Genomic DNA, 23,891 nt, shown 5'->3' with positions numbered 1-23,891 from the left:
GACAGGGGCATGCCATTCATCTTTTCACAGTGATCAGTTCATTAAGGGGGTGGAGGTGGGGGGACACAAGCAGAGCCAAGCTAGGGCTTTCTTCTGCCGGTTGAGGAAAGGGAACGTTTCTCCCCCAGGAAGCACGGCTCTGGGGTTGCTGGCCGCCGTCTTGCAAGCACTAAGGGAGACCAACTTGAGCTCAAAGACAAGACTCGGAGGAGGCAGGATAGAAAGAACTGCAGGAAACAGAGCCTAGCTACAGCCCAACTGCTCCTGAAACTTCCTGTCTCTGACTTTTTAGTTCCTTGAGCAAATTAAGTCATCTTTATCACTTAAGGCTATTTGAACTAGATATCCTGTTACATATACTGAAAGCACTTTAACTCAGCAGTTTTCAACTAGAGGTGATTTTTGCTCTCCTACGGCGCTCTTGCGATATTTGGGGATGTTGTCACAACTGGGGGAGTAGCAGGGACTGCTACTGACGTCTAGTGGGTAAAGGCCAGGGATGCTGTTAAACATTCTATAATGTATAGGACAGCCCCCCAAACAAAGATTTATCCAACCCGACCCAAATACCAATATTGCCAAAGTTGAGAAGCCCTGCTCTGATAAAATTATCGAAGAATAAAATTTCCCAAGCTAAAGTAAGATCTGATTTCAAAACAACTCATGAAGAACCACATAAAACAACCCATGTGCACATGTGCTCACAACGCTCAATATAAGACAGTGAAACAGTTTTGAGGTGGAGACTCTGGACTCTGCAAAGCAGGAGTTATATTGGATAAAAGCCACAAGAACACTCTTAAATGATCAAAAGCACTGACCATGTTCCACCCACATACCCTAATAACCTCTTCAAAATGTATTACAGCAGATGGAGACAAAGCAGAATAAAGAACTCAAGAATGAGAACATCAGGCCATAAACAAGCTGGTAGTGAGCCCTAAATAACTACTGTAAATAAGATTGCAATACAAGGCAAAGAGCAAATACTATTTACAAAGACATATATATATATATATATAATACAGGACTAAAACCCTGGATTAAATTAAATAAATCTGGGTAGAAAATGGAGGAGGAATAAAAACATGTTGAATTCCTTGCCATACATAAAGGAGAAATAGGTGCTATCATTTTGGCACTCTCATGTTGATGTTGATAATCAAATTAAGAGTAACAACCAGAAGAATAAAACTAGGACATAAGCCATTCAAATCACTAGAGAGGAGCAAATAGTGAAAGAAAATATAATCCATATAGCAAAGCACAAAACAAAGGAATCATAAAAATGAAACACATACAGTAAGGTGAGGTCATGAGGGTGAGGCCCTCATAATGAGATTAGTGTCTTTATAGGATGCCAGAGAGTGGCTTACTCTCTACCCGTGTGAAGACACAGCAAGAAGGTGGCTGTCTGCAAGCCAGGAACTGTGAGAAAATAAGTTTCTGTTGTTGAAGCCACTCAGCCCATAGTATTTTGTTATGGCAGCGTGAGCGGACTAATGCAGTCACCTAGAGCAGTGTTTCCTCCATTTGGGACAATGGAGTGATTGCAGGGACTATATGAACCTATTAAGTGGTCCAAGCAACAGCTATAGGCTCAACAGATCTCTCTCATATGTATTTCTTTCCAAATATGCAGTGTACACGCACTGTTGTAAATCAATAAAAGTTTACTTTTAAAAGTTACAAAATTCAAAGTAGTTTTTACCACTGGGTATTTTATCAACCAACTTTAGAGGCAGGAACTATCACTTATGAAGTTCAGAAAAAAACTGACTTGCAAGTATTTGGATCTGCTGACTTAGATTATGGAGACCTCTTTCTAAAAATCAACCAAGCACCATGCACACTTAAGCTTCTAGCTCTAAATGTCCTCAATTTACGAGGTACCATCCACTGTAGAATGTAGTGTCAATTTAATAACAGCTTTTCAAAAGAAAAATAAAAAGAGGGACAATAGGGAACAGACATATGCATTTTAAGATAGCCCCGATTTGTGCATCTTTGAATCCACAGTTTCATAATTCAAAGTGTTTGTTGGGTTACCTTTAACATGAGCCACACTGAACATCATCATTGCCCTAACCTCCAAATTATCTACTTTTTGAGCTCTTTAAAGACAGAGAAAGGCATGAGAATCGGCTCCAAGTTAAATCAGTAATAGCTAACTTTGGCTGTTTTGGAATGATGAAAGTGGGTCTCCATCCCTGATTGGAGCTAAATGGCCAAACGGTGGCAGGAGCAGCTCAATAAAGACGCACCGCAGGCAAATGAGACACACTTTACAACAAAATTCATTTCAGCATCACAATCTGACTACCATAAGACGGCCAATTCATGCAAATATAATAGTTAAACCCACTTCACTTTTATATATCATTTAGATAAATATTCTTTTCTCTAAACAGGAATATTCTATTAATGAAAGGTAAACAGCCAATTAGTAGTAAATAATACACTTACCTTTCCTACTACTTCTGGAAATAATCTAATAAAAAGAAAGAAAAAAGTAAAGCTCGTATTATTTTTAAAAAGCATTATAAACTATAACATTAATGTGTTAATGCTGATAATTCTCTAACGGGCAGTCTCTAACGGGCAGGAGTTGACTTTAACTACAGTAGAAAAAAAATTTAGAGAAATCCTATTTGAGTTTCAATTACTTTATTAAAATCAGCCTATCACCTCCAATCAGGTGAATAATATATTTGAAAATAAATCACCTCATGTTTCTATAACATTGTTTATATACATTTGTTACATTTCATATAATATTTCTAATAATAAAATATGAGAGTCTTTTAGAAAAACCCACATCTTAGAAAAACACAAGTTTTATGAACAACTTGAAGATTCCTACAAATTACCAATGGTATCTGCTCAGTAAAGCATCCAACCTCATCCTTACCATGGCTGTGTCAAAAAAGTCTTCTGTCACATTAATCAGAGATGTGTCCGAGGCTAGGTCTGTCATGGTCAGAAATCCTGTTGTTCTTTCAAACCAGGAAACCATGTACACAAGAGAAGAAACACTGATGCAACCTCTATGACTGAATAGCCACTGCTCATTCGATAAAATTTCACAACAGAGTTCTATAATTGTAAAGACCCTTTTCCATTTCACTTAGGCCTGATTCTGAGGCCTCCATCTAGAACACTCCAGAATGGAATCAGACTGCTACAGAGTCGCAACAAGTTCTCAGATACCAGCAAGAACTGGAGACTTTGCCAGGATAATCAACACCAGAAAGGCTTGTAAAGGGGGCAGTGAGTGGTTAAGAGATAAATGAGCCTTGTCAACGCAGGAGAAATTCCTGTTACCTGGGAGGCTGTAGAAAACAAGTCATCAAATATCAAAGGACATGCAGATTTTAGAAAGTGCTCCAGAAGTATGCTAGTACAGTACACATGCCTCAGGCCTGGCCACCTTCCTTTTGTCAAAAGCTTCCAGCTAACTGGAGATTTTTTCCCCATAGGAACATATATCCAAGTTCGTATTACATTGCTAGAACTAGTGTGATTTAAAATTAACTTACATAAACCTTCCTAGAACATACTTATTCAACAAAGCAAAGGCCATCTTTGGACCGTTTTATGCTGAGGCTAGTCACTCTTATCAAAAAAAAAAAAAAAAGAAAAAATCCTAGTTAGAAGTCATCAGTTGACCAAGAAGTTAGTGACATGAGTTCGTGATGAGTAACTCTTATGGGAGTGGGGCCTTGGAAACTGTCCACTTTAGAGCCAGGAACCCAAGGTACCAGCTGAAGAACATGGACAAACCCATCAGCTCTCCATCTTGGCTGCACGTTAGGAAAACCTGGGGAGCTGTGAAACGCCCTGATGCATGGGACCCGTCGTGGATCCAGAAAATCAGAATCTCTGGTGATGGGACCCACGCAGTGCATCTTGTTAAAGCTCTCCAGGTGATTCTAAGGTACAGCAAGGTTTGGAAGTCACTAGGCAATGTTTCTTTTATCTCAAGTCAGACAAATATTTGCATTTGATTGAATCATCCATCTCCTGAAGCAAACCTTTCTCCAACACCCGAGGGAAGAAATGTCCCTCTACACAGCAAAACTCACCACTAGGATGACATTTCCTCCCTCCCCATGTTCATACTCAAAATTCTATGCTTTTAAATACGTTTTTGTCACTATTCTATTTATGCCCCCAAATCGTGTCCCCCTCCTAGCCCACCAAAATACACTGGCTGAGTATAGATTCAGAGAAGTGGGGGAAATACCACATTACTTGATCAAGACTTGGACTAGGAGGTCACTCTGAAGCCATTTATGTGCCGTGATCATACATGGTAACCTATACACCAGCTGCCCTCACAGCTGCGTCATTACCAGAAGCCAGATGGTTACTGACAGATGCAATAGCTGTTACTCATTAAGCATATGGTAAAGGACAAGTTAATCCTTCTGCATCTTCAAGTACAGGGCCAAATATGTTCCTTTCTGTAGGAAATTCTTATTCTATGGAGAATAACTTCCCAGCACACTTCATGTTGAGCCTGCAAACACAGTGGGCTTTAGAAGTGTAAAATCTAGTATCCCATCCACTTTGATAATATCAATCTATTCTCCTTGGCCAAAACCTACATGAATTAATAGTACATGCTTTAGAATGTGTTTAAATTATGGCTATGGCATTTCCATCACCAGCTAGAATTCCAGTGGGATGTGGAAATTACTATTTGGTTTCAAAATTCCAGTGGAGACTTCATCTGACACTTTCAACCTTGGGATGGCATTCTTAAGTCTCAATAGGAATTTCAGTTTGGAGCAGATCCCAATTCATTCCCCCAAATCAGCTTAAGGCTCCAAAGTACCCCTGGGACATCCCTGCCCCATTTCCTTTGGAGTTTTTGCTCTTTTTCCCTGCTTCCTGTTATCTGCCTGAGTAAGTGTATCAGGGAGTTAGATGGGGCTAAATGAAATATGTAATTCAAAATGAAATATACACGGCTTGCGTAAATACAGCCCTGAGATTTACACTCCCACCCACCCCCTACCCTAGCCGCAAACACTTTTAAAGTTCCTGAGAGAAGTTAGGAAAGCCTGGAGTTTACTCTCTCTCCGCCATGGAGGGGGAGCCCCATAATTAGAGGCATTTTAAAGTGAAAAAGGACAGAGACATCTCCTTGGCCCAACCTGATCTTGATAAACTTCAGGTACCAAAGTCCAGGGGGTAAATCAGAGATTTAATGGCAGCCGGACCACCCTTCTGCCCTCATGTTCTCACCAATAATCAATCACAGGGCTGCAAATCTTATCATGAAAAAAAGAGAAATGCAGCAAGAGACTTTGCAAACTCCGCTTTGCTCCCAGATGCCATTATTAAGGCACGCGTGCTGTTACCTCCTGATTAATTAAGAACAGGTCAGAATTGCGTAACTGGGGTGACTTAGAATAAGCAAAAAGTATTTTGGCATTTTTTTCAGACTCAACTAGGATTTTAGAAAGGTGGAAAGTGGGCTGTGGCTAGGGGAAGTATTTGATAATTTATCCAGGTCCAATCTTGTTGATAAAGTTTATTAACATAGTTATAGGGGGGTGTGTAACAGTCCACTCTCTCCATCCTATGTTTCCAAATTCACTAATAAAAAACATACTATTACTGCAATGGCTTGTCGAAGGGAGGAGAGGGCTCTGTCCGACTTATTCCTGTACACTCCCCAAAGTGCCCTGCCCACCCCATTCATCAGGAAACATATGTGGAACTTAATTTTTGATTGGATGTAGGCAACAAGCACTGGTACCGATTCCTTTTCAAATTTGATTTCAAAGGAACATAAAATACCAAACTAGGCAACTGAATCCTCTCTAGTTCTTTAAGTTACCCAAACCCATACAAAATGAAAAGATGACACTTATCTTTGGGATCAGTCCCTGCTGAATTAGCAAAGGCTCATCTTCTCTGAGGCCATCAATGAAGAATCGCTGAACACATCTCAGCAACAGTGAAACACACTGAAATTCATTTTTATCCAGTGCCTTGGGATTAGACCACACTGAGTTAAAAACCTTACATATAGTTACACATTGGCATACTGGTTACAAACCCAAAAAAACAAAACAACTCACTTGCCTTATTTATTGATCTGTCAAGATGGTGTAACAAAAGATTATTATATTTTTGAGGAACGTGGCGTTCTCTCTGCGGAAAATATTCTTTTATTTTCTGAAAGCCTTCATCATGGAATGCATTAGTAATAAGTGACTGAAGCTGGAAAGTTGATAGTATGAAAATTACTATTTTTCCCCAAGAACATTTATTTCACAGTAATATTTCTATCATTATCAATAATAATTCAGTGCAGAAATAGAAAGTAAATATAGTTATATCTTGAACAGTAACCATGCAGACAATGATTTTGTTGTCTTAAGACAGTAGTTGGCAAAGTGTGATTCCTAGACCACCGGCAGCATTGGCATCACCTGGGGACTTGTTAGGAGTCAAACTCTGGGCGCAGGGCCCGTCAGGTGATTCTCATCATGCTAAACTTTGAGAACCGCTGACTTAAGGAAAACTAAACCTGAATTACAGGTATCTGTGGGTAAAGAGACTTTATCCTCCGTAATGTTGGAAATTCTAAACACTATAAAATTCAAGCCTATTATCACTTATTAAGTTACATAAATGATCATAATAGAAGAAAATGAATTCAACAGTAATAACTACAGTTAAAGGCAATTGATAAATACGCAAATTGCCATGATGAATGAAATTGAACTTCTCTGCCTGAAAGCTTGTTAAGACCTATTTCTAAGTGTGTATGTGTATATATATATTTGAATAACAGATACATTCTTAAATATCTGTGCTATAAAAGATATTTTAAAAATGCAGTCCAATTCTACAGGCTAAATTACAATATTCTTTTAATAAGGAGTCATTTTACTACATACAGCCTGAAATTCCACTTTTTCTTAGTATTGATTTAAATAATGAGACAGCATTTGAAACTAAACATTTAAACAGATTTTTTAAGTTGCCATATAGTAAGCTTTTTTGAGACAAGTGGGTTAAGTGTTCTGTAGATGTTATTTAATCCCCACCACCAATCTAGTGGTTAGACTCTTTATCTGGGGATAATAATAGCAAGGCTGTATGAGATCACCCAGCTGAGAGTCACACTCAAATTCTCTGACTCAGCAATTCAGGCTTCTTCCTACTTAAAACTCTGCCTGGCTTCTCTATACTCAGAACAAATCCAAACCCTTTGCCTTGGTCTGCAAGGCTCTGCACGATTTGATCTCTGTCAGCTTCTCCTGCCTGACTGCCCTGCTGAGTCCTAGAATAAGTCAAGCTCTTCCTTGCCTCAGGGCCTTTGCACTGGCTGTTCTATGCCTCGACTACTTCTCCCCACCACTTACCATTCTGGCTCCTTGTCACCCCTCAGATGTCAGCTTCAGTATCATCTTTTCAAGTAGGTCTTCCAGGACCTAAAGTTAGTCAAGTGCCTCCCTCCTCCTGCAATTATTCTCCATCACAACACCCTGCTCCTTTTCTTCCTACCACCTTACTTTTGTTCCTAATCTGTCTCTGACTCTCTGCCAAGCTGAAAGCTCTATGAAAGCAAGAATTGTGTCTGTTTTGTTCAATACTATCTGCCTCCACCTAGAACAGTGCTAGGTACAAAGTAGATTAGGATATTAGTAGGGTAATCAAAGGCAAAATTGACAAGACGTGGTGATAAACTGGATGTGAGAGATTAGGGAAGTAGGAGAAGAGGATTCTTCTGCCTCTTGTTGAGCAACTGGAGGAAAAAGTATGCTGATAGCCCAGGAAACACAGAACTAGAAACAGCACACACACAAAGAACACAAACTTGATCTTTACATAGAAAGCATCCTGTGCCACGCCACTCCCATCCTTTTCCTGAACAGGCTGCAAAGGAACTTCCTTCTCCTGTGTACAAAAAGAGATATTTTTTTAAATTTTATTTCAAAGAAATGCATTAACTTTTAAAATAAAGGTTCATATTGTTTTCCTGAACAAAGCTTTTTGTTCATTCATGCCACTGATTATAGATCTAAGACACTACTTTAAAAAAAAACCAAAAGCTTTATCCAACCTTCTTTAACACTGCCTCTGACGAATACAAACTATCACAAGAAGCTAACATCATTGTAATAAATGATCACAAAAAATAAATTTAAACTCTATAACGGCAACTATAAAAAAGACTTTGAATTAATGAACGGTTTTTAGAATGAGAGCTTGTAAAACAGTTTTTCAGAGTGCGTTTCAAGGTCAGTCATGAGTTTAAGCTTTATGTTCCTGACTTATATGAATTTTAAATGTGACCCTAGGACTTAAAACTGAAACTTCAAGGATTGAACAGCAACAACAAGAAAATTTACAAAACATTGAGTAATGGGTTGTTACACGTTTTCTTCAAGAAGTAATCCCTGGATCTACCAACCTCGTTTTCACAAACATGCTAAATAACAGCATCTCATCTGCTCACTTCATCCCAACAATCAAAGAATAATTTTAAAAAATTTTATTAACCTCTTCCAAAGAGGTTTAAAAAAAAAAATCTAGCTTGGGCTAACGGTCCTATATGTACTTGACCACCATCCTTAAATGTCAGCATATTTTACAATAATATCATCATTATTATAAATATGAAAAACAGGATGAATTCAAAGACCAAAATCCATATTTGTTTTTTTTTTCCCACCAGCAGTGTATTCAGTAAAGTGAATGCTGAAAAGTAGGAGCAGTAACGGTACCAATCCACCTCCCACCCCGCGACCCCAATCCCTGGGCGGCGGGTCCCAGCACTTGGGACCGTAGACCTGGGGCCCCGGGTGGGTTAACGTCATTGCACTTTCTACTCGGCGAGGGAGAAAACGGGCTGAGAAAACATCCCGAGCAACTTAAAAAAGAACCATCTCGTTGCCTTCAAACATTAATACTCCAGTTCCCCCTTCTCCGAACGCTTTACTAGCGAGGGACCAGATGTTTCTACCCCGCCTCATGCACTCACTGAAAGCTGCCAATAAACTCCAAGCAAACCTAAGGACGTGAAGCGCCCCAAGGGCCCCCGCAGAGCTCTTCCCCCGGCGGCGGCCGGGGATTGCAGCCGGCGCCGGGTCTCTGGGCGAGCAAGCGAGGCTCCGAGCCCAGAGGCCGACGGACGCGCGCCCTGGCGCCCGCCTCGAACGGCGGAGAGGAGGCCGGGGTTCGACGGGTGCCCGGCTCCGCTCGAGGTCACTCACCTCCCGCATCCCGAGGCTCCCGGCCGGCCGCCGCGCACCCGCCCCGGCGCGCACACCCGGACCAGGGCGCACGCCCCGCCGCTGCGCCGCTCTCAGCCCCCGCGCTTCCGCCGTCCGAGGCCCGAGAGGGCGGGGATGCGCTGCGGCGAGAGCCCAGGGAGCCCGCGGCTCCCGGATGCCAAGCTTCCCCGGAACTCTGACTAATAAACCCGCCCCTGAAAATCTACTCAAGTCCGGTGTTTGAGAAGCGAGAAACGCTCGCGAGTTAACTAGCAATCAAGGTCAGGCCACCTGGGCGCACGCACACGCACCTTAGGAAAAGCGATTACTTAAAGGATGTAAACATGTCGGCGAAATGCTGAACTGATAGGCGTCCCCCGTGCGGAAGCCGGCTGCTTTCTCTCCACCTTTAACGGCGGGTAGAGCTGGTTGTGATCCATTGATATGGCTATAGACGGAAACCGAACTTTCCCCATAGGAACCAGATTTGTCCCCGAAATTGTGAGTTTATTCCTGATATCACAAAAGAAGTGTTTTGTTTTGTTTTAATACATACCCCGGTGTGCTCAGTCAAAATAAAATAAAAACAAACAAACATTTTCATCCAGTCTGCTTGTTTTCTGCCCACTTCCTTTAACCCAACAAGAATGTGTACTTATGGCCCGGTTTAGGCTGATAGGTTGTCTGTTATGTGAACAGAGGTGGCAAAAATAAGTTGGGCTGGAGTTTTCTTTTAAAAAACAAGCAAGCAGGGGTCTTCCCTGGTGGCGCAGTGGTTGAGAGTCTGCCTGCCAATGCAGGGAACATGGGTTCGAGCCCTGGTCCGGGAAGATCCCACGTGCTGCGGAGCGGCTGGGCCCGTGAGCCACAATTACTGAGCCTGCGCGTCTGGAGCCTGTGCTCCGCAACAGGGGAGGCCGCGATAGTGGGGGGCCCGCGCACCGCGATGAAGAGTGGCCCCCGCTTGCCACAACTGGAGAAAGCCCTCGCACAGAAACGAAGACCCAACACAGCCATAAATTAAATAAATAAATAAATAAATATAAACAAGTGTATATTAAAAAAAAGGGACAGAGATTAAAAACAAACAAAAAAAACCAAGCAAGCAGACAAGAGCCCTCAAATCCAAACATTCCTTGTAAAAAATCAACTTGTGTTATAAGTAGATGCTATGGGTATTTTGTGTCCTGACGTTTACAGAAGGTATTTGTTTACATCAAACCAAAACATACTATAACCAGCATCTCTGCATTGTACCTCCAAGTCCATTCAAAACAATACATACTTATTTCAAAGCTCATCATATCCATTTCCTGGCAAATATGACGTAAATATACGTACATTAATTTACCTATTCTAATCTAAACCAAGTAAATTCAAAGCCCTTTTCCTTTGCTTTTGTATTAATGGGCTTTTACTATTTCAAAATACTAGCCAAGGAAGAACCAGCTGTGAATATAAAGTGTTCTGAATCAATGCAGATATTAGTGCAGGAAAAACTGAAGGATAATAACAAATAATAATCAAAATACAGTTTAAAAGCACTTTATTTTAGAGAATAAAACAGGTAATACAATAAGAATATAATATAAAACAAAATTAAAGTTTTCTTAATATTAGTTTAAAAGTTTTAATCAATTATTTTCAGACTTTGGGGAAAACATACATCCTTTCAAACTATATGGTTGTTAACACAGTCAAAAATTCAGGAGACATTAAAGATAACACCACAGACAACACCATTTATTTATTTTATTTTGTTATATTTTCACTTCGATTAGCTTCTTTTACTAACATGTTTTACCCAGACATAATTTTAGGGCAACTTGGAATATGTATTCTAATTCTGCTCAAACTAAATATGGTGGAGACAATGACATTTCTTTGGCCACCGGAATCTATTTAGGAAAAAAAGTATTTCATTAATTGATTTAGCTTTAACTTTTAAAAAATTGTACTTATTTATATTTTTGAAGGGTAAGGACTCTCTAGAAATATTCCAAAGTTACAGAGACAAGAAATAGTCTTAACAATGGTTACAATAAGACCAGAAATTAGTTTCCATGAATTCTCAGAAGTAATTTTAAGTTAGTTTTTGAAGTTATGCTAAAAACATTTTAAAGAGTACATTATCTTAAACTTCACAAAGAAATGTCGATTTGTAAATAAATAGAGAAGTGTCAGTAATTTTAACCTTTGAAAAACAAAACAACGCAAAAAAGCAACTGAATAACAGGAGCTGCCGGGCCTTCGGTAGGCGGTTAATATGATGAAAGTTTGTGGATGAAACCAGTAGGTGAAGAGTGAACGCGTTTCCTCCTTTCCTCCCAGACCTTCGCGGCAACTCTGTGAGAGTGATTTTAACCAGAAACGCTGACCAACACGACCAAAGAGAACTTTGGGGACGAGGGGGTGGGAGGAGGCTGGGGGATGGACTAGTCACTTTCTTCATTGAGAACTTCGCGCCTCTGCTTGGGGGTGGGGGGAGGGTGGGGGGAGGGTGGGGAGAAATCCCAGCTTGAAACCAGAGAAAGAAGAAAATTCGTGTAATTACCCAAATCTGGCCTTTCCCGTCTCGGGAGTTCTCTGCCGGTCGGAGGCTCAGAGTCGAACTTCACTATCGGGTTGACTTTTCTAACAAGCCTGACTGTGACCCCGACCAGGGAGGTTAAGAGGACCGGGAGCGGGGACGAGGTTCGCTTCCTGGAGTTGTAAGGGCGCATCTGCTTTTGCCGTCTTTCGCCAGAAGAAGAGGCTGTAATCCTGCAGCGGGCGCTGGCCTGGGCGCCCTCCCCGCCGGCTCCCAAGTAGCATTCAGTCCGCGCACCTGGTGCGCGCTCGGCGATGCTGAGTCTAGGGCCCGCAGGTCTCGGGATTTGCCGGCATGTAGGTTGCGTGCATCCTCCTCTAACAATGATCCGCCCTTAGAGGCCGGCTTCTCCCTGGCTACGGCTGGGAACTGGAGCGTGTAGCCCGCAGAACAAGGGCGCAAGGAATAAACTCCGGACACCCACCTTCCCTTGCTGCCCAGAGCGGCTAAAGAGCGACTTAAGCCACTTCAATCGGTTTCTTGTATTGGGCGCTTCCAACCACCCTAATGAAACGGATGCACAGGTGAAGAAGGCCTGGGCGCAGCCCTGGGGAGCCCACGGCGCCCTGCGCTCTCACCTGGTTCCTCCGGTCTCCAGAAACCCTCCGCAGACGGAAGGGGTGTAAATAGAAGGTTGTCGTGGTGTTTTCACTACAATACCGATGCAGACTATTTTTTTAAAGGGTCCTTTCAGGTGGATGGCGATTGAGAACTCCCTGAGCCCCAAATCCTCTTTCAAACAGATAAGGAAACAGGCTCAGAAGTAGCCGAGGCGGCAGAGACAACTACGGGTTTGGGGGCAGAACTCAGCCCTTTCCTCCCCCTCCGCCCCCCCCCCCCTAGCTCATCCCCCCACCTTCTCCGGGTTCACTTTCCAGGACTCCCTTCCCACGGGGCCAGGTCTCTCCGCAGCCCCCGAGAGCACGCGGCCTCCTAGGCCGACGACCACACGGGGACCTTCGGCACCCCCTCGGGCGTCCCTCGTCCCCTCCCCCCGAAGATGAGCACAGATTCCAGACCACGCACACCAGCTACAACAAAATCTCCGGAAAGGGCCGGCCCAAAGCCAGCTGGCTTGGGCGCATCTACTCAGTCTAGGGCGCGCGGCAGCCGAGGCTCTTACAGGCGGTGCCCGGGCTGCCAGGGAGTGGAGTACTGTCTCTCGGGACTTTGCTGCAAAGGCTCTGTCTGAAAAGCCTCCCTCTAGATCCAATCCGAAACCCCAGAGGCGGGGCGCGGTTAGGGAGACAAAAATGATTTTCAACTTACATGAGACACTCCCACCTCGCCCCGCCCTGGCCCGCCTTGGCTTCAGTTTCCCGTCACCCCAAGGGCTCAGGTCAACCTCCCCCTCCGTCCCCAGTTCTGCCCGGGAGGGGATGACGGGCCCTGCGAGGGCCCGGAGCGTGGGAGCTGGCGGGTGAGCGAGGAAAGGCGGAGCGGGGCGGGACGGGGAGGGACGGGGTGCACCCGTATAAACGTGCGGGCAGCTGCCGGGCGCCCGCGCTGCGCTCCGAGGGGCGACCCCTCAGCACCGCGGCCGAGGACATGGCCCCGCCCGGGTCCTTAACCCTTGCCCGCCGCTGCTGGATTTCGACATCAGTCTCTCTGTCTCTGTCTCTCTCCACTTTCCTATAAGACAGGGCGAGAATCACCTTGGGCACCTCTGGGTTGGTTTGTTTTTCTTCTGTCTTTCAGGATCCTGGGCGGAGAGCGCCAGCGAGGAGGGCCAGATGCCGGCGGAGGCGGGGCAGCAGGCGGACGGTGCGTGTTCCCACGGGACGAAGCTCGGCTGGGACATCAACGACCCGCAGATGCCTCGGGTGCGTGAGACCCCCGCGCGCGCGGCGCTGTCCATCCAAAGAGGAGGGATGTCCTTGCAGAGACTGTGGACAGACCTCACCTCCACCCCCAAACACACACCCCTGAGAGTCCTCCAGTGTACAGGGACTCCACAGATGGCAGAGCTGGGTTCAGAGATGTGTCTCCTCCCAGCTCTTACCTCGCGCTCGTTAGAAAACACAGCGAAAGCAACAGGAACTGTCAATCAGGCTCCAAGTTCCAGGTCATCTGGCGGGAGCCGGACACCTCTTCCTTCATTTTCTTTTAACCGAGGTGGAAATCCGCTGAGTCTCTCCTTATCCATTCTTTGCCATCCACGAGAAAGGTAGGGGAGAATCTTGGCTAATGTAGACACCAGTGCTTCTCACGCAGCAAAACTGTGAGATAGGACCGTAAATCGCGGTGACCCGAATCTTTAACAGCAGGACTTGGGCCATCAGACGCCTGCCCCGGCTGCCTGGATGAAGCACGGCTCCTGGGGGGCCTCTATAGTCATGCCAACCAGGGCACAGGCGCCCAGAGAGCCCCTGGAATCCGGCTTTTGGACGCAACTTCTGAGATTACTTCTCTAATGACAAGGAAATCACCATCATCCGTTTAGGGTGAATTTGTTTTATTTTATTTTGTTTTAACGGAACGAAGGGGTTTGGAGCCTAGTACAGGGAATGAGCTGGGCAGTTATGACTGGTCATACTGGTTTGGGGCAAAAACTGAAAAGTGACTTTAAAGTCCTGGGTGTAGGTGGAGGGAGAGTTAGGAGCGACCTGGGAAGCATTCGCAAAGGTGGATTCCTGGCAATGCTGTGGTATAGGGGTAAGAGACTTGGCCTTTATTCAGCATCTACTGTGTGCCGCGTATAACAATTCATTAGCAAGGTTGTCTAGCCTCTCAAAGAGATCAGTACTTTTGGGGATGTACGTATTTGCAGTAAGTTTGTTTATCTTCAAGTCTGCCTACTTTAGAGTCACACTGTGCTATTTTTGTGAAAGTGGACCACAGTACAGCAAGGGCATCTCATTCTCACTGACTTCTGTTCACATACATCTTCATAGGGAAAAAAGTCTAATCTTGCATTTTAGAAAAGAGCCACATCCAAATGAGGGAAGGATGGTTCCTCTCACGAGTATTATTCTAGACTTCCCATGTAAATGTGAATAATTTTTCCTCTGGGAGATTGGTTGTTAAACAGAGAGAACGTGTGTGTGTGTGTGACGTCTCAAAAGAGGCAGGTGCACTGGGCTATAGAAGGAGAACTGGAGAAAGAAGATCCTAGCCCTGCTCTGACTAACCAAAGGAGGAAGCGCTAAACTAGCTGTACGACCTTGAGACCGTTCCTGAATTTGCCTTAGTCTCAGGTTGCTCACCTGTCATCAAGCCGTGGAATTAGATAACAATCTTAAATTGTCGTCCAGATCTACTGTCATGTTCAGTGTGTGCACGCCTGTCTGTATGTGACCACATGTGCTCCCCTGCACCAAGACATTAGAGCAAATGAAACCCAATCTAGGAGTCCTCCATTCTTGTTTTGATTTTAAAATGCAGTCTCTGTGTCTTCCTTTTCAGTGTCACTACTTTGGTAGTGGGGGTCTAGTCTGTACCCTTGCAGGGGAGTGCGAACAAAACATTCTTTTCTGGAAAACTGTCTATTTGTTACTAAGGTCCTTAAATTGAAATATTCACTTTAAAAACAAAGATATAGCATTTAGCATAAACTTAGAGTTGATAGCACATCATTATATATTTCATTTGTGATGTACCTTACGTTAATGTATTGATTTATGTCAATTATATTTCTGAGAAAAGATAAATAATGCCTATTAGTAATAATAATGATTTCAACAATATCTCTGTGGTTTTGGAAACAAAATTGCCCATTTACCTATACACTGTTAGAATGTACAATACTAACGTGGTACACAAGTCTGAACTGTCCAACTAAGAATACTTTTGCTTTGCAGATGTTGGATCTAATTATCCTGGGCTGGGGGAAGGGAGAGAAGGTGTAAATGGCTTATTACTGCGATAATAGTTTTCTGAGCCTCTATCACACCAGGAAGGTCAGTGGGGCCTGGCTGCCACAGATCTTCTCTTTAAACCCCAGCTCTGCCACTGGAGAAGGTTATCCATCTAACGTCCTCTTCCTTATCTATTAAATAAGAGGAAGGATGGATGCCTAGGAGGCAAAGCTGTTGTGAGGATTGTAGATACTGCATAATGTGGCTTTATGGGCCATACTGTCTCTGTCCCAAATGCTCAACTCTGCACTGTAGTGTGAAAACAGCCACAGACCATACATAGACAAATGTACATGGCCATGTCCCATTACAACTTTATTTATGGATACCAAAGTTTGAATTTCATACGATTTTCGTGTGTCACAAAATGTAATTCTTCTGATTTTCCCCCCAACCATTAAAAAATATAAAAATCATTCTTAGTTTGTGGGCTGTACTAAAACAAGTGGCAGGCTGGATTCGGCCCATGGTCCCTAGTTTGTACAAGAACCATATTGCAGTATAAATAATGCATAATATGGACAAAGGACCACCAAACGTGAACAGTAAAGCGGTGCTCAGTATCTTATATATAACATTATTTTAGCCATGCAGTTCTTTGTGTAGTAGAATGACAATCTGTATTGCTCTGGGAAGAGGTTAGCTTAACAGGCTCCACCAAATGCTCGGCTTTACCCTATGGTTAGGCTGTCATCACAACACCCTTGTAAACCTGGAGGGCTAATTTGGGAAACTGTTCATGTCTCTCTGATGTTGTGCTGGATATCAAGCCAAGAGCTTTTGAAGAAAAAGCACTGGATGGAAGTAAAGATATTTACAGGCTCAACTGTATGTCAGTGATAGAACTTTCCAATCACTTTTTGCCCTGGTGCTTTACTGCTTAACTGGAAAATATCTGTAACATTTAAATACACCGAGAAGTGGTATCACATAGTGGTAAGGAGAATAGGCTCTGCAGTCAAACTGTGAGGGCTCAAATCCTAGACCTAAGTCTTACTAGTTGTGTGACCTTGGGCAAGTCAATGAAGCTCTCTGGTCTCCATTTACTATTCTATTAAATGGGGATAATAACAGTACCTATTGTCTGTATGCAGTATGAAGGCTAGATGAACGAATACATGTACAGCTTTTTAGAAGATAAGCACTATGTAAGCATCAATTTATAGCCAGTTGTCAGAAGGGCATACACAGGATGAGTGACATTTTCTAAGACCATAGTTTCTGGAATTAAAAAGACTCAGTTTTTATCCTAACGTGCTTGGGGAAGATAAAAACCGTGCTGTCTCTGGTTCGGGCTTGATAAACTTGACTACCCGTCCTTCTGGGCGCCTTCCCAGGAGCCGGCCCACTTCGACCGCTTCTGCGAGTGGCCGGACGGCTACGTGCGCTTCATCTACCGCAGCGACGAGAAGCAGGCGCAGCGCCATCTGAGCGGCTGGGCCATGCGGAATACCAACAACCACAACGGCCACATCCTCAAGAAGTCGTGCCTGGGCGTGGTGGTGTGTGCGCGGGACTGCGCCCTGCCCGGCGGCTCCCGTCTGCAGCTGCGGCCTGCCATCTGCGACAAGGCCAGGCTGAAGCAGCAGAGTGAGCTATGGGACTGGGAACGGGGTGGCCTTGCAGTCGTGAGTTCCCTCTTCCCAGCGAATTTCCCCTTCCTTCCTTCCGTAGGGTCTGGGGTCAGGGTGTTATTAATATTTCTTGCCTCTGGCTTTGCAGAGAAGGCATGCCCCAACTGTCATGCTGCTTTGGAATTGATCCCCTGTCGAGGGCACAGCGGGTACCCTGTAACCAACTTTTGGCGGCTTGATGGCAACGCAATATTTTTTCAGGTAGGTGGGGGGACACCACAGTTTGTGATGGACATTCTCATCATGTCACAGGGACCAAACCACCTGCCATGTGTCTCAGGAGCCCTGGACCAAACCAGATACAGCTCTGGTGGCCAGAAATAGGTGCTGGGGCTCCCAGGGCCTTACCAGGCTCCTAGGAATTAGTTCACCTACTGTGTGCTCTCTAAGGGGGGAGGGTGAACCTAGATATAGTTGTTTTCATATGGCAAAAGGACTGTTAGGTCATCTTTTAAGATGTCTATTATTGGTGCAGTTTTATTTGTTCAAGAATGTTTTTCCCTGTCTCTTTGAAAAAACAAAAAACAAACAACTTGGGGTATTGGGAAAGGCACACTCAATTTTTGATCAGCGTTGCCAGCTTCCCTCAGAGGAATAATGTGATTCATCTCCTTATTAATGCAGGCCAAGGGAGTTCATGATCACCCAAGACCAGAGAGTAAATCAGAGACAGAAGCTAGAAGAAGTGCTATCAAGAGACAAATGGCTTCTTTTTACCAACCCCAGAAAAAGAGAATTCGAGAACCCGAGGTAATAGGGGACTGATGTTACACTTGTGGTCTGTGTTCACCGTCATCACCAAATGCACTGAGAATTATGTAAAATGTGAATGTCATACCTTCATTTAAAAGGTTTGATTTTATGTGAAAATTATATATCTCTAACAATGTCATTGAATCAACATTTTGAATAGGGTTTCTAATTCCTTCTTCTTCTTAATAAAAAGGCAGAATATCTCTACAGTTAATGATAGAGTGAGGATGTGAGCTGACATCCTAATACAAGGGCAATTATCGAATGCTCATACAGAAAGAAATAGGTGCATACCAATGACTTAAAGGTGCATCTTCGAGAGGGTCCTTTACATTATGTACATAGAACAGATAAGATTTCTTTGGGCAACTTGACCCAGTTTGGCTGTTCAACCACAGTATGCCAAGGAGGCAGAATATTAGTTTGAGATAAGAGACACTGGCCTTGTTTGAGCACTTTCTGTGTGCCAGGCACATAGGGTTTAAGTCTTACACGTGAATTGGACACAAAAGCCTTAAGAAGAAATTACTCTTATTAAGCCCCATTATTTTTTAACATCGTTATTGGACTATAATTGCTTTACAATGGTGTGTTAGTTTCTGCTGTATAACAAAGTGAATCAGCTATACATATACATATATCCCCATATCCCCTCCCTCTTTAAGCCCCATTTTTAAGTGAGGAATCTGAGGCTCAGAGAGGTTAAGTAACTTGTTCAGTTCATGAGGGACAGTCAGGATTTGAACCCGGGTCTGCGTCAGGCTCCTGAGCCTCTGCTGTATGCACATAGTATAGGGAGAACAGACCATCTGCCACTCAGACCCACCCTGCCTGGCTCCCATGGACCCTCCTAGTTCAGCAGCGTGGAATCCAAGCCTGAGCTCAAGCTGTGAAATTCCTGGACCATGTGCTCAGATCACGTTTCTGAGCTCCTAACACACAGCCCACCAACTGAAAGCTTGTTATTTGGTTGGTTGACGACTGTTACAGGTGAGGGTGTCCACGCAATTTACATCTTTATTTACAAATAAAAATTTGTGTCATTTCTTTAGGCAGGAGAGAATCAAGATAACGGTGGCCATTTCAGCAACATACCTTCCCTGGAAAACCCCGAGGAGTTTGATATAATTCCTGACACTGGCTTCCCTGTTCCAGGGCAGCCTTGCTTTTCCTTTCCAAACTCGGATGCTTACAAAGCTACCTGTGACCTAGCTACCTTTCAAGGAGATGTAGTACCACCCTTTCAGAAATATCCAAACCCAAGAATCTTTTTGCCTAGGCCGCCCTGCAGCTATGAATTGGCAGGCCCTGGTTATACAAATTCAGGCCCGTATCCCACCCTTTATAAAGATGCCAGCAGTATTCCTGATGACACAGACTGGGTTCATCTGAATGCACTGCAATACAACATCAACTCCTACGGCAGCTTTGAGAGAAGCTTTGATTTCACCAGTAAACAGCCTGGCTGGAAACCAGCTCTTGGAAAAGCTGACCTTGGGGAGAGCACCGACCACGGACAGTTCCAGGCCGTGGCCACTCGCCCTTATTACAACCCAGAGCTTCCCTGTAGGTACCTCACGACGGCCCCACCAGCTGCCCCAGCCCTACAGACAGTAATCACCACCACCACCAAAGTGTCCTACCAGGCCTACCAGCCCCCTGCTCTGAAATGCTGTGACAATGTGCGGGAAGTTAAGAGCCTTTCTGGCTGTAACTATGATACTGAAAACACCCAAATGTCCATCTACCCGGAAGACTTGGACCTTCCAGCTACAGTCGCCATGGCAGCCTCTCCAACAGCATCACTTCCTTTGAAAATTCCTGGAGATTGCCGGGCCATCAGACACACTTTGCCTTTTCCTCAAGACTCAGCACCCTCCTGGACAGACGGAGCAGAGACATGGGATGTGTGTCCATCTGGACTGGGGTCTACAATTGGTTATTCAGAGAGAATCAGTCCGTTCTTTAGCTATGACCATGAGGACTTTTGAACAACAGTCCTGGGGCACAGCATAAGATCGGTCTCCATGCAGGCAGTAGAACATGACATGGCAACTCTCACTTAAGTTGGAAGATTCATTTAGCATGCAAAGAAATATATATATTATAATATATATGTATATATATAAAATAGTAAAACCAATTATCAGTGGAGTAAATTATAGGTTGGAAATGTTTAGATAATATAGGGAAATCTTGCACAGCATTTTACTTACTTTTTTTTTTTTTTCTGCCATGCCGCTCGGCTTGTGGGACCTTAGTTACCAGACCAGGGATCGAACCCAGGCCCCCTGCAGTGGAAGCGCGGAGTCCTAACCACTGGACCGCCAGGGAAGTCCCTGAACGGCATTTTCAAACCCATTACAGCACATAGAATTAGGTCTGGAATGAGACTGTTCCAAATGAACAAATAAGCATGAAAGTTAATGAGCTAAGTAAGTCCATTTAGTTTGTTAGCTGGAGTAGAAGTCAAGAATCCTGGTTCTCACTCCAAGCCTTTCCCCATTGGATCATATTAAGGAATTTCACAAATCTCTCTTCGGCCCTTAGGGGTTGTCAAAATAGCTTCGGGAAGAAATCTTTACAATCTTATCTCCTGAGTCATTTCATAAGATTTTATTTAGCATTTACAACCTGTTAAAATAACTTCAGGAAGTAATTTTGATCATTTTACCTGCAAAGTGTATATCTATAGCTTTTTAAGAAATCTACCGTGTTGCAATGATAAAGTGCAGTTGTTTTTAAGAGAATTTTGTTTTCCAGTATCAGCTGAATACCTTTTCTTAACATTTATGAATGTTTTCCTAACAGAGACAGCCTAACACTGATGATATGTATTTAATGCATTTTTATTGTACCATAATATACATTTTTTCCAGTTAGGTTTCAAAATTAGAATAGAGATGTTTTATTCAAATTTAGCTTTACTGTTCCTTTGTTACTCCTCATAAATGTAATTGATAATGTTATTCAATTAAACATAATGAAGACATTTAAAAATAATGTAGCTGATGCTTGAGTTATTTCAAACCAAAAATAGGAAAAAAATGTTCATATTATAACCTGGGAAACAGTTGTTATAATAGATTAAACATATTAGTTTATTTAAGTTTTGTACTTTATTTTAGAAAAAACTATCTGCTATGCTGATAACGGAAATCCTCTTCAAAACAGTGCGCATACGTGCACACACACACACACTTTTGCACAGCTCCCAATGCTTAAGTGAAAATATTCAGTTTTCAAATAAAAACAAACTACGTAAATAAATTTTTGAGAATAGAGTGGGGGAAGGATTATCCTCAAATTTGCATAGAATACCCAATTTGCACAACTAAATTGCAGTAAATCAGATGCCATTTAAAATCTTTGAGCCTTACATACTGCTCACCTGATTCAGAAAGCCCTCATACCCTGATGTAATAAATACACGCAGTACTGGCCACAAGATTAAATAAATACCAGCACACGCCTATTCCCTAGCCAACTTTTCCTCCAAGGAAAAGATGCCTAGTACACTCATGGACTAGTTTTTTCTTTAGACTTCCATTGCCAACACTCACAGCTTCTAATCACACCTAACATTTATATAGCACTTATGTGGGCCAGACACTGTTCTAAGCCCTGAACATGTATTAATTTATTTAATCATAACAGTCCTCTGAGCTACCTGAGAGAGGCCAAGTGATTTTCACAGTAAGTGGCAGAGCTGGAATTTGAATTCATCTCCAGAGACCCTGCTTTTAAGCACCACATTACATTAGCTTTGATTAGTTATTTATCAATGAAATCCCATTCGTACTTAGCAAGTGTTGTACTTGGCATGAAGTAGAGAGTTTTATTACTTCTAAGCATTTATGTCCTGACACTGGATGCGAAGGATACATGCAGCGTGGGTAGAAAGGGCAGGAATGGGAGTGAGCAGACTCTAGGCAAAGCCCTGAGGTAAGCATTTCCCAGAGTGTGGTACAAGTGTGCTCTGGGTTACAGGGTGGTTCTACACGGTCCGCAAATATTTTATGTTAATAGTTATGGATTTATTTTAACGTGTAATAGGGAAAGATATAAATAACACATCAAACCTATGATTTCAGGATATTTTTGCCTAGACAAAGCAAAACAATGTTTGTTTTTGTTTTAAGGCAAGGTAATGTAAGGAAAAATATTAAGCAAATAATGGCACAGATGTTACAGAAAATGAAAAAAAAATCATCAAAATGGTTGAGAGCTTGTGCTCTGCTGCCTGTGCTTAGTCACGCTGGCTCTGCACCTTTGTAAAAGAAGGTTGCCTAGTGCCTGAAATATACAGTGATAGCCCATTCTCAAGGCTCTGCCTCCCAGGCTTGACCTTTAAAGGTATGACATTTTTCATTCACACAAAGATAAAAAGTTGCAGAACAGAGAATAACATTTGTCATGTTGGAGGTTTATTGATGGACCTACCCCACAACTGCTAGAACAAAGGACTATCACATCCCCTCTGGGGTCTGGCCGACCCCAAGAAGTTTGCAGCTATCAGCTATACTCCCTCCCCTTTTAGTATAAAAGGAGCCTGAATTCTAACTTGGGTAAGATTCTTTAGGACACTAGCCTGCCATCTTCTCTGTCTGCTGGCTTTCCGAATAAAGTCGCTATTCCTTGCCATAACACCTTGATTTATTGGCCTGTCACTCAGCAAGCAGTATGAGCTTGGACTCAGTAACAATAGTTTCCTAGAGCAAGGGGTCAGGGGGCCGAAAATAATTGACTCAGCTGAAAATGGGAAGTGGTGATGACAAGATTGCATAAAGCTGGAGCCTACGGGGCAAACAAGCCCAGGTGTGACGTTGGACATCTGCAAGTTTAACCCCAGTATTGAGGAGTCCAGAGAGGGGGCACCACTCAGGAGCCAGGCTGTGGGACTTGATCCCAGGGAAGGGGGTGAAGACAGAACATACCTCAAGTGTTGGCTGGGGGCCCCAGCTACGCCATCCTCCAAGGAGCCAGGGTCCAGGGCAGAGTGTCTGTGTAGCACAGATGAGTTCTTGCAAACTGAGCCACCTGAAGAAGGCGCAGGAAGATTTAGACTCTGGGTCATATCTATTGCTCTAAAAAACTGATCTTATTAGGGAGCAAAAGAGTTTTCTGGAAAATGAAAGGAAGTAGGAAACTTACAAGGGCCTAAATGTTATATTACTAATATGAAATATTAATTATGACTACGAGTTAAGAGTAATAACTATTTGATTCCTAATTTAAAGCCTTCAAATGCGGCCGGTGTAAATTAGAGCAGCCAAAGCTTCTGACATACTTTGTTCTGATCAGCTCATGATTGGGTTGAGCCCAAGCCTTCAGTCAGACCCCTGACTATATCAGCTACTGAGAGCAGAGGAGGATAATGCAAAGGAGGTGAGGCCAGGCTGAGAGGTGACACCTGTGATCAACTGTCCCCAGTTAGACTTAACCAGTGCCACGGGACACTGAACAGAAACACAAGTGATTCACTTGCTAACCATTCTTTCCTCTCCATGAACAGTGCATAGTCTTGGAGTAGACTTGATATACTTACTTGGAAGAACTTCAAAGTATTGAACCTAACCTCTGACAAATTGTTTCTATGGAACATCTGTTGGAGAAGCTAACAGAATTCTTTTCAAATTTTAGGTTCTTATGGAATGATTTTAACTAATATTCTGTGAGACGTTGTGCTAAGAAAACCACTGGAAATAGAATTTACAAACAACAAAAGAAAGATTGATAAATGGTCTCTCACTGCTTCTATCTTTCTATGGTTCACAACCTCCCTCTACACATCAGAATCACCTGGGGAGCCTTA

The 23,891-nt window shown here is 43.3% G+C and overlaps 2 protein-coding genes across 9 annotated transcripts in view; one reads left to right on the top strand and one right to left on the bottom strand.

Moving 5' to 3' along the window:
* Nucleotides 1–9,546, bottom strand: part of SYCP2L (synaptonemal complex protein 2 like) — a 73,519-nt gene extending 63,973 nt beyond the window's left edge. For all 5 annotated transcript variants that reach the window (XM_082413286.1, XM_082413283.1, XM_082413284.1 and 2 more), the window contains exons 1-6: nucleotides 9,243–9,546; nucleotides 7,855–7,923; nucleotides 6,100–6,237; nucleotides 5,886–6,005; nucleotides 2,912–3,016; nucleotides 2,467–2,491 (exon numbers count right to left, since the gene is read on the bottom strand). In XM_082413286.1, coding sequence (XP_082269412.1) covers nucleotides 2,467–2,491; nucleotides 2,912–3,016; nucleotides 5,886–6,005; nucleotides 6,100–6,237; nucleotides 7,855–7,923; nucleotides 9,243–9,251 — 466 coding nt within the window. In that variant the 5' untranslated portion in view covers nucleotides 9,252–9,546. The remainder of the gene's footprint in view (nucleotides 1–2,466; nucleotides 2,492–2,911; nucleotides 3,017–5,885; nucleotides 6,006–6,099; nucleotides 6,238–7,854; nucleotides 7,924–9,242) is intronic.
* A 794-nt stretch (nucleotides 9,547–10,340) lies between these two features.
* GCM2 (glial cells missing transcription factor 2) lies at nucleotides 10,341–23,007 on the top strand. Of its 4 annotated transcripts, none has more exons than XM_082413334.1 (6): nucleotides 10,341–12,128; nucleotides 13,531–13,655; nucleotides 17,027–17,279; nucleotides 17,412–17,524; nucleotides 17,948–18,073; nucleotides 19,129–23,007. In XM_082413334.1, the coding sequence occupies exons 2-6, from the start codon at nucleotides 13,566–13,568 to the stop codon at nucleotides 20,065–20,067; spliced, it is 1,521 nt and encodes a 506-aa protein (XP_082269460.1). In that variant the 5' UTR covers nucleotides 10,341–12,128; nucleotides 13,531–13,565; the 3' UTR covers nucleotides 20,068–23,007. The 4 variants fall into 4 exon arrangements, with proteins under 4 accessions (XP_082269460.1, XP_082269459.1, XP_082269458.1 ...); XM_082413333.1 differs by having other exon boundaries at nucleotides 10,341–13,252; XM_082413332.1 differs by lacking the exon at nucleotides 10,341–12,128 and having other exon boundaries at nucleotides 13,263–13,655.
* Nucleotides 23,008–23,891: the final 884 nt, after the last annotated feature.

This window comes from Balaenoptera physalus, assembly GCF_965194825.1.
Source record: "Balaenoptera physalus genome assembly, chromosome: 11".
Classification (NCBI taxonomy): domain Eukaryota; kingdom Metazoa; phylum Chordata; class Mammalia; order Artiodactyla; family Balaenopteridae; genus Balaenoptera; species Balaenoptera physalus.
Note: the sequence above shows the minus strand (reverse complement) of the source record. Positions and strands in the feature narration are given on the sequence as shown.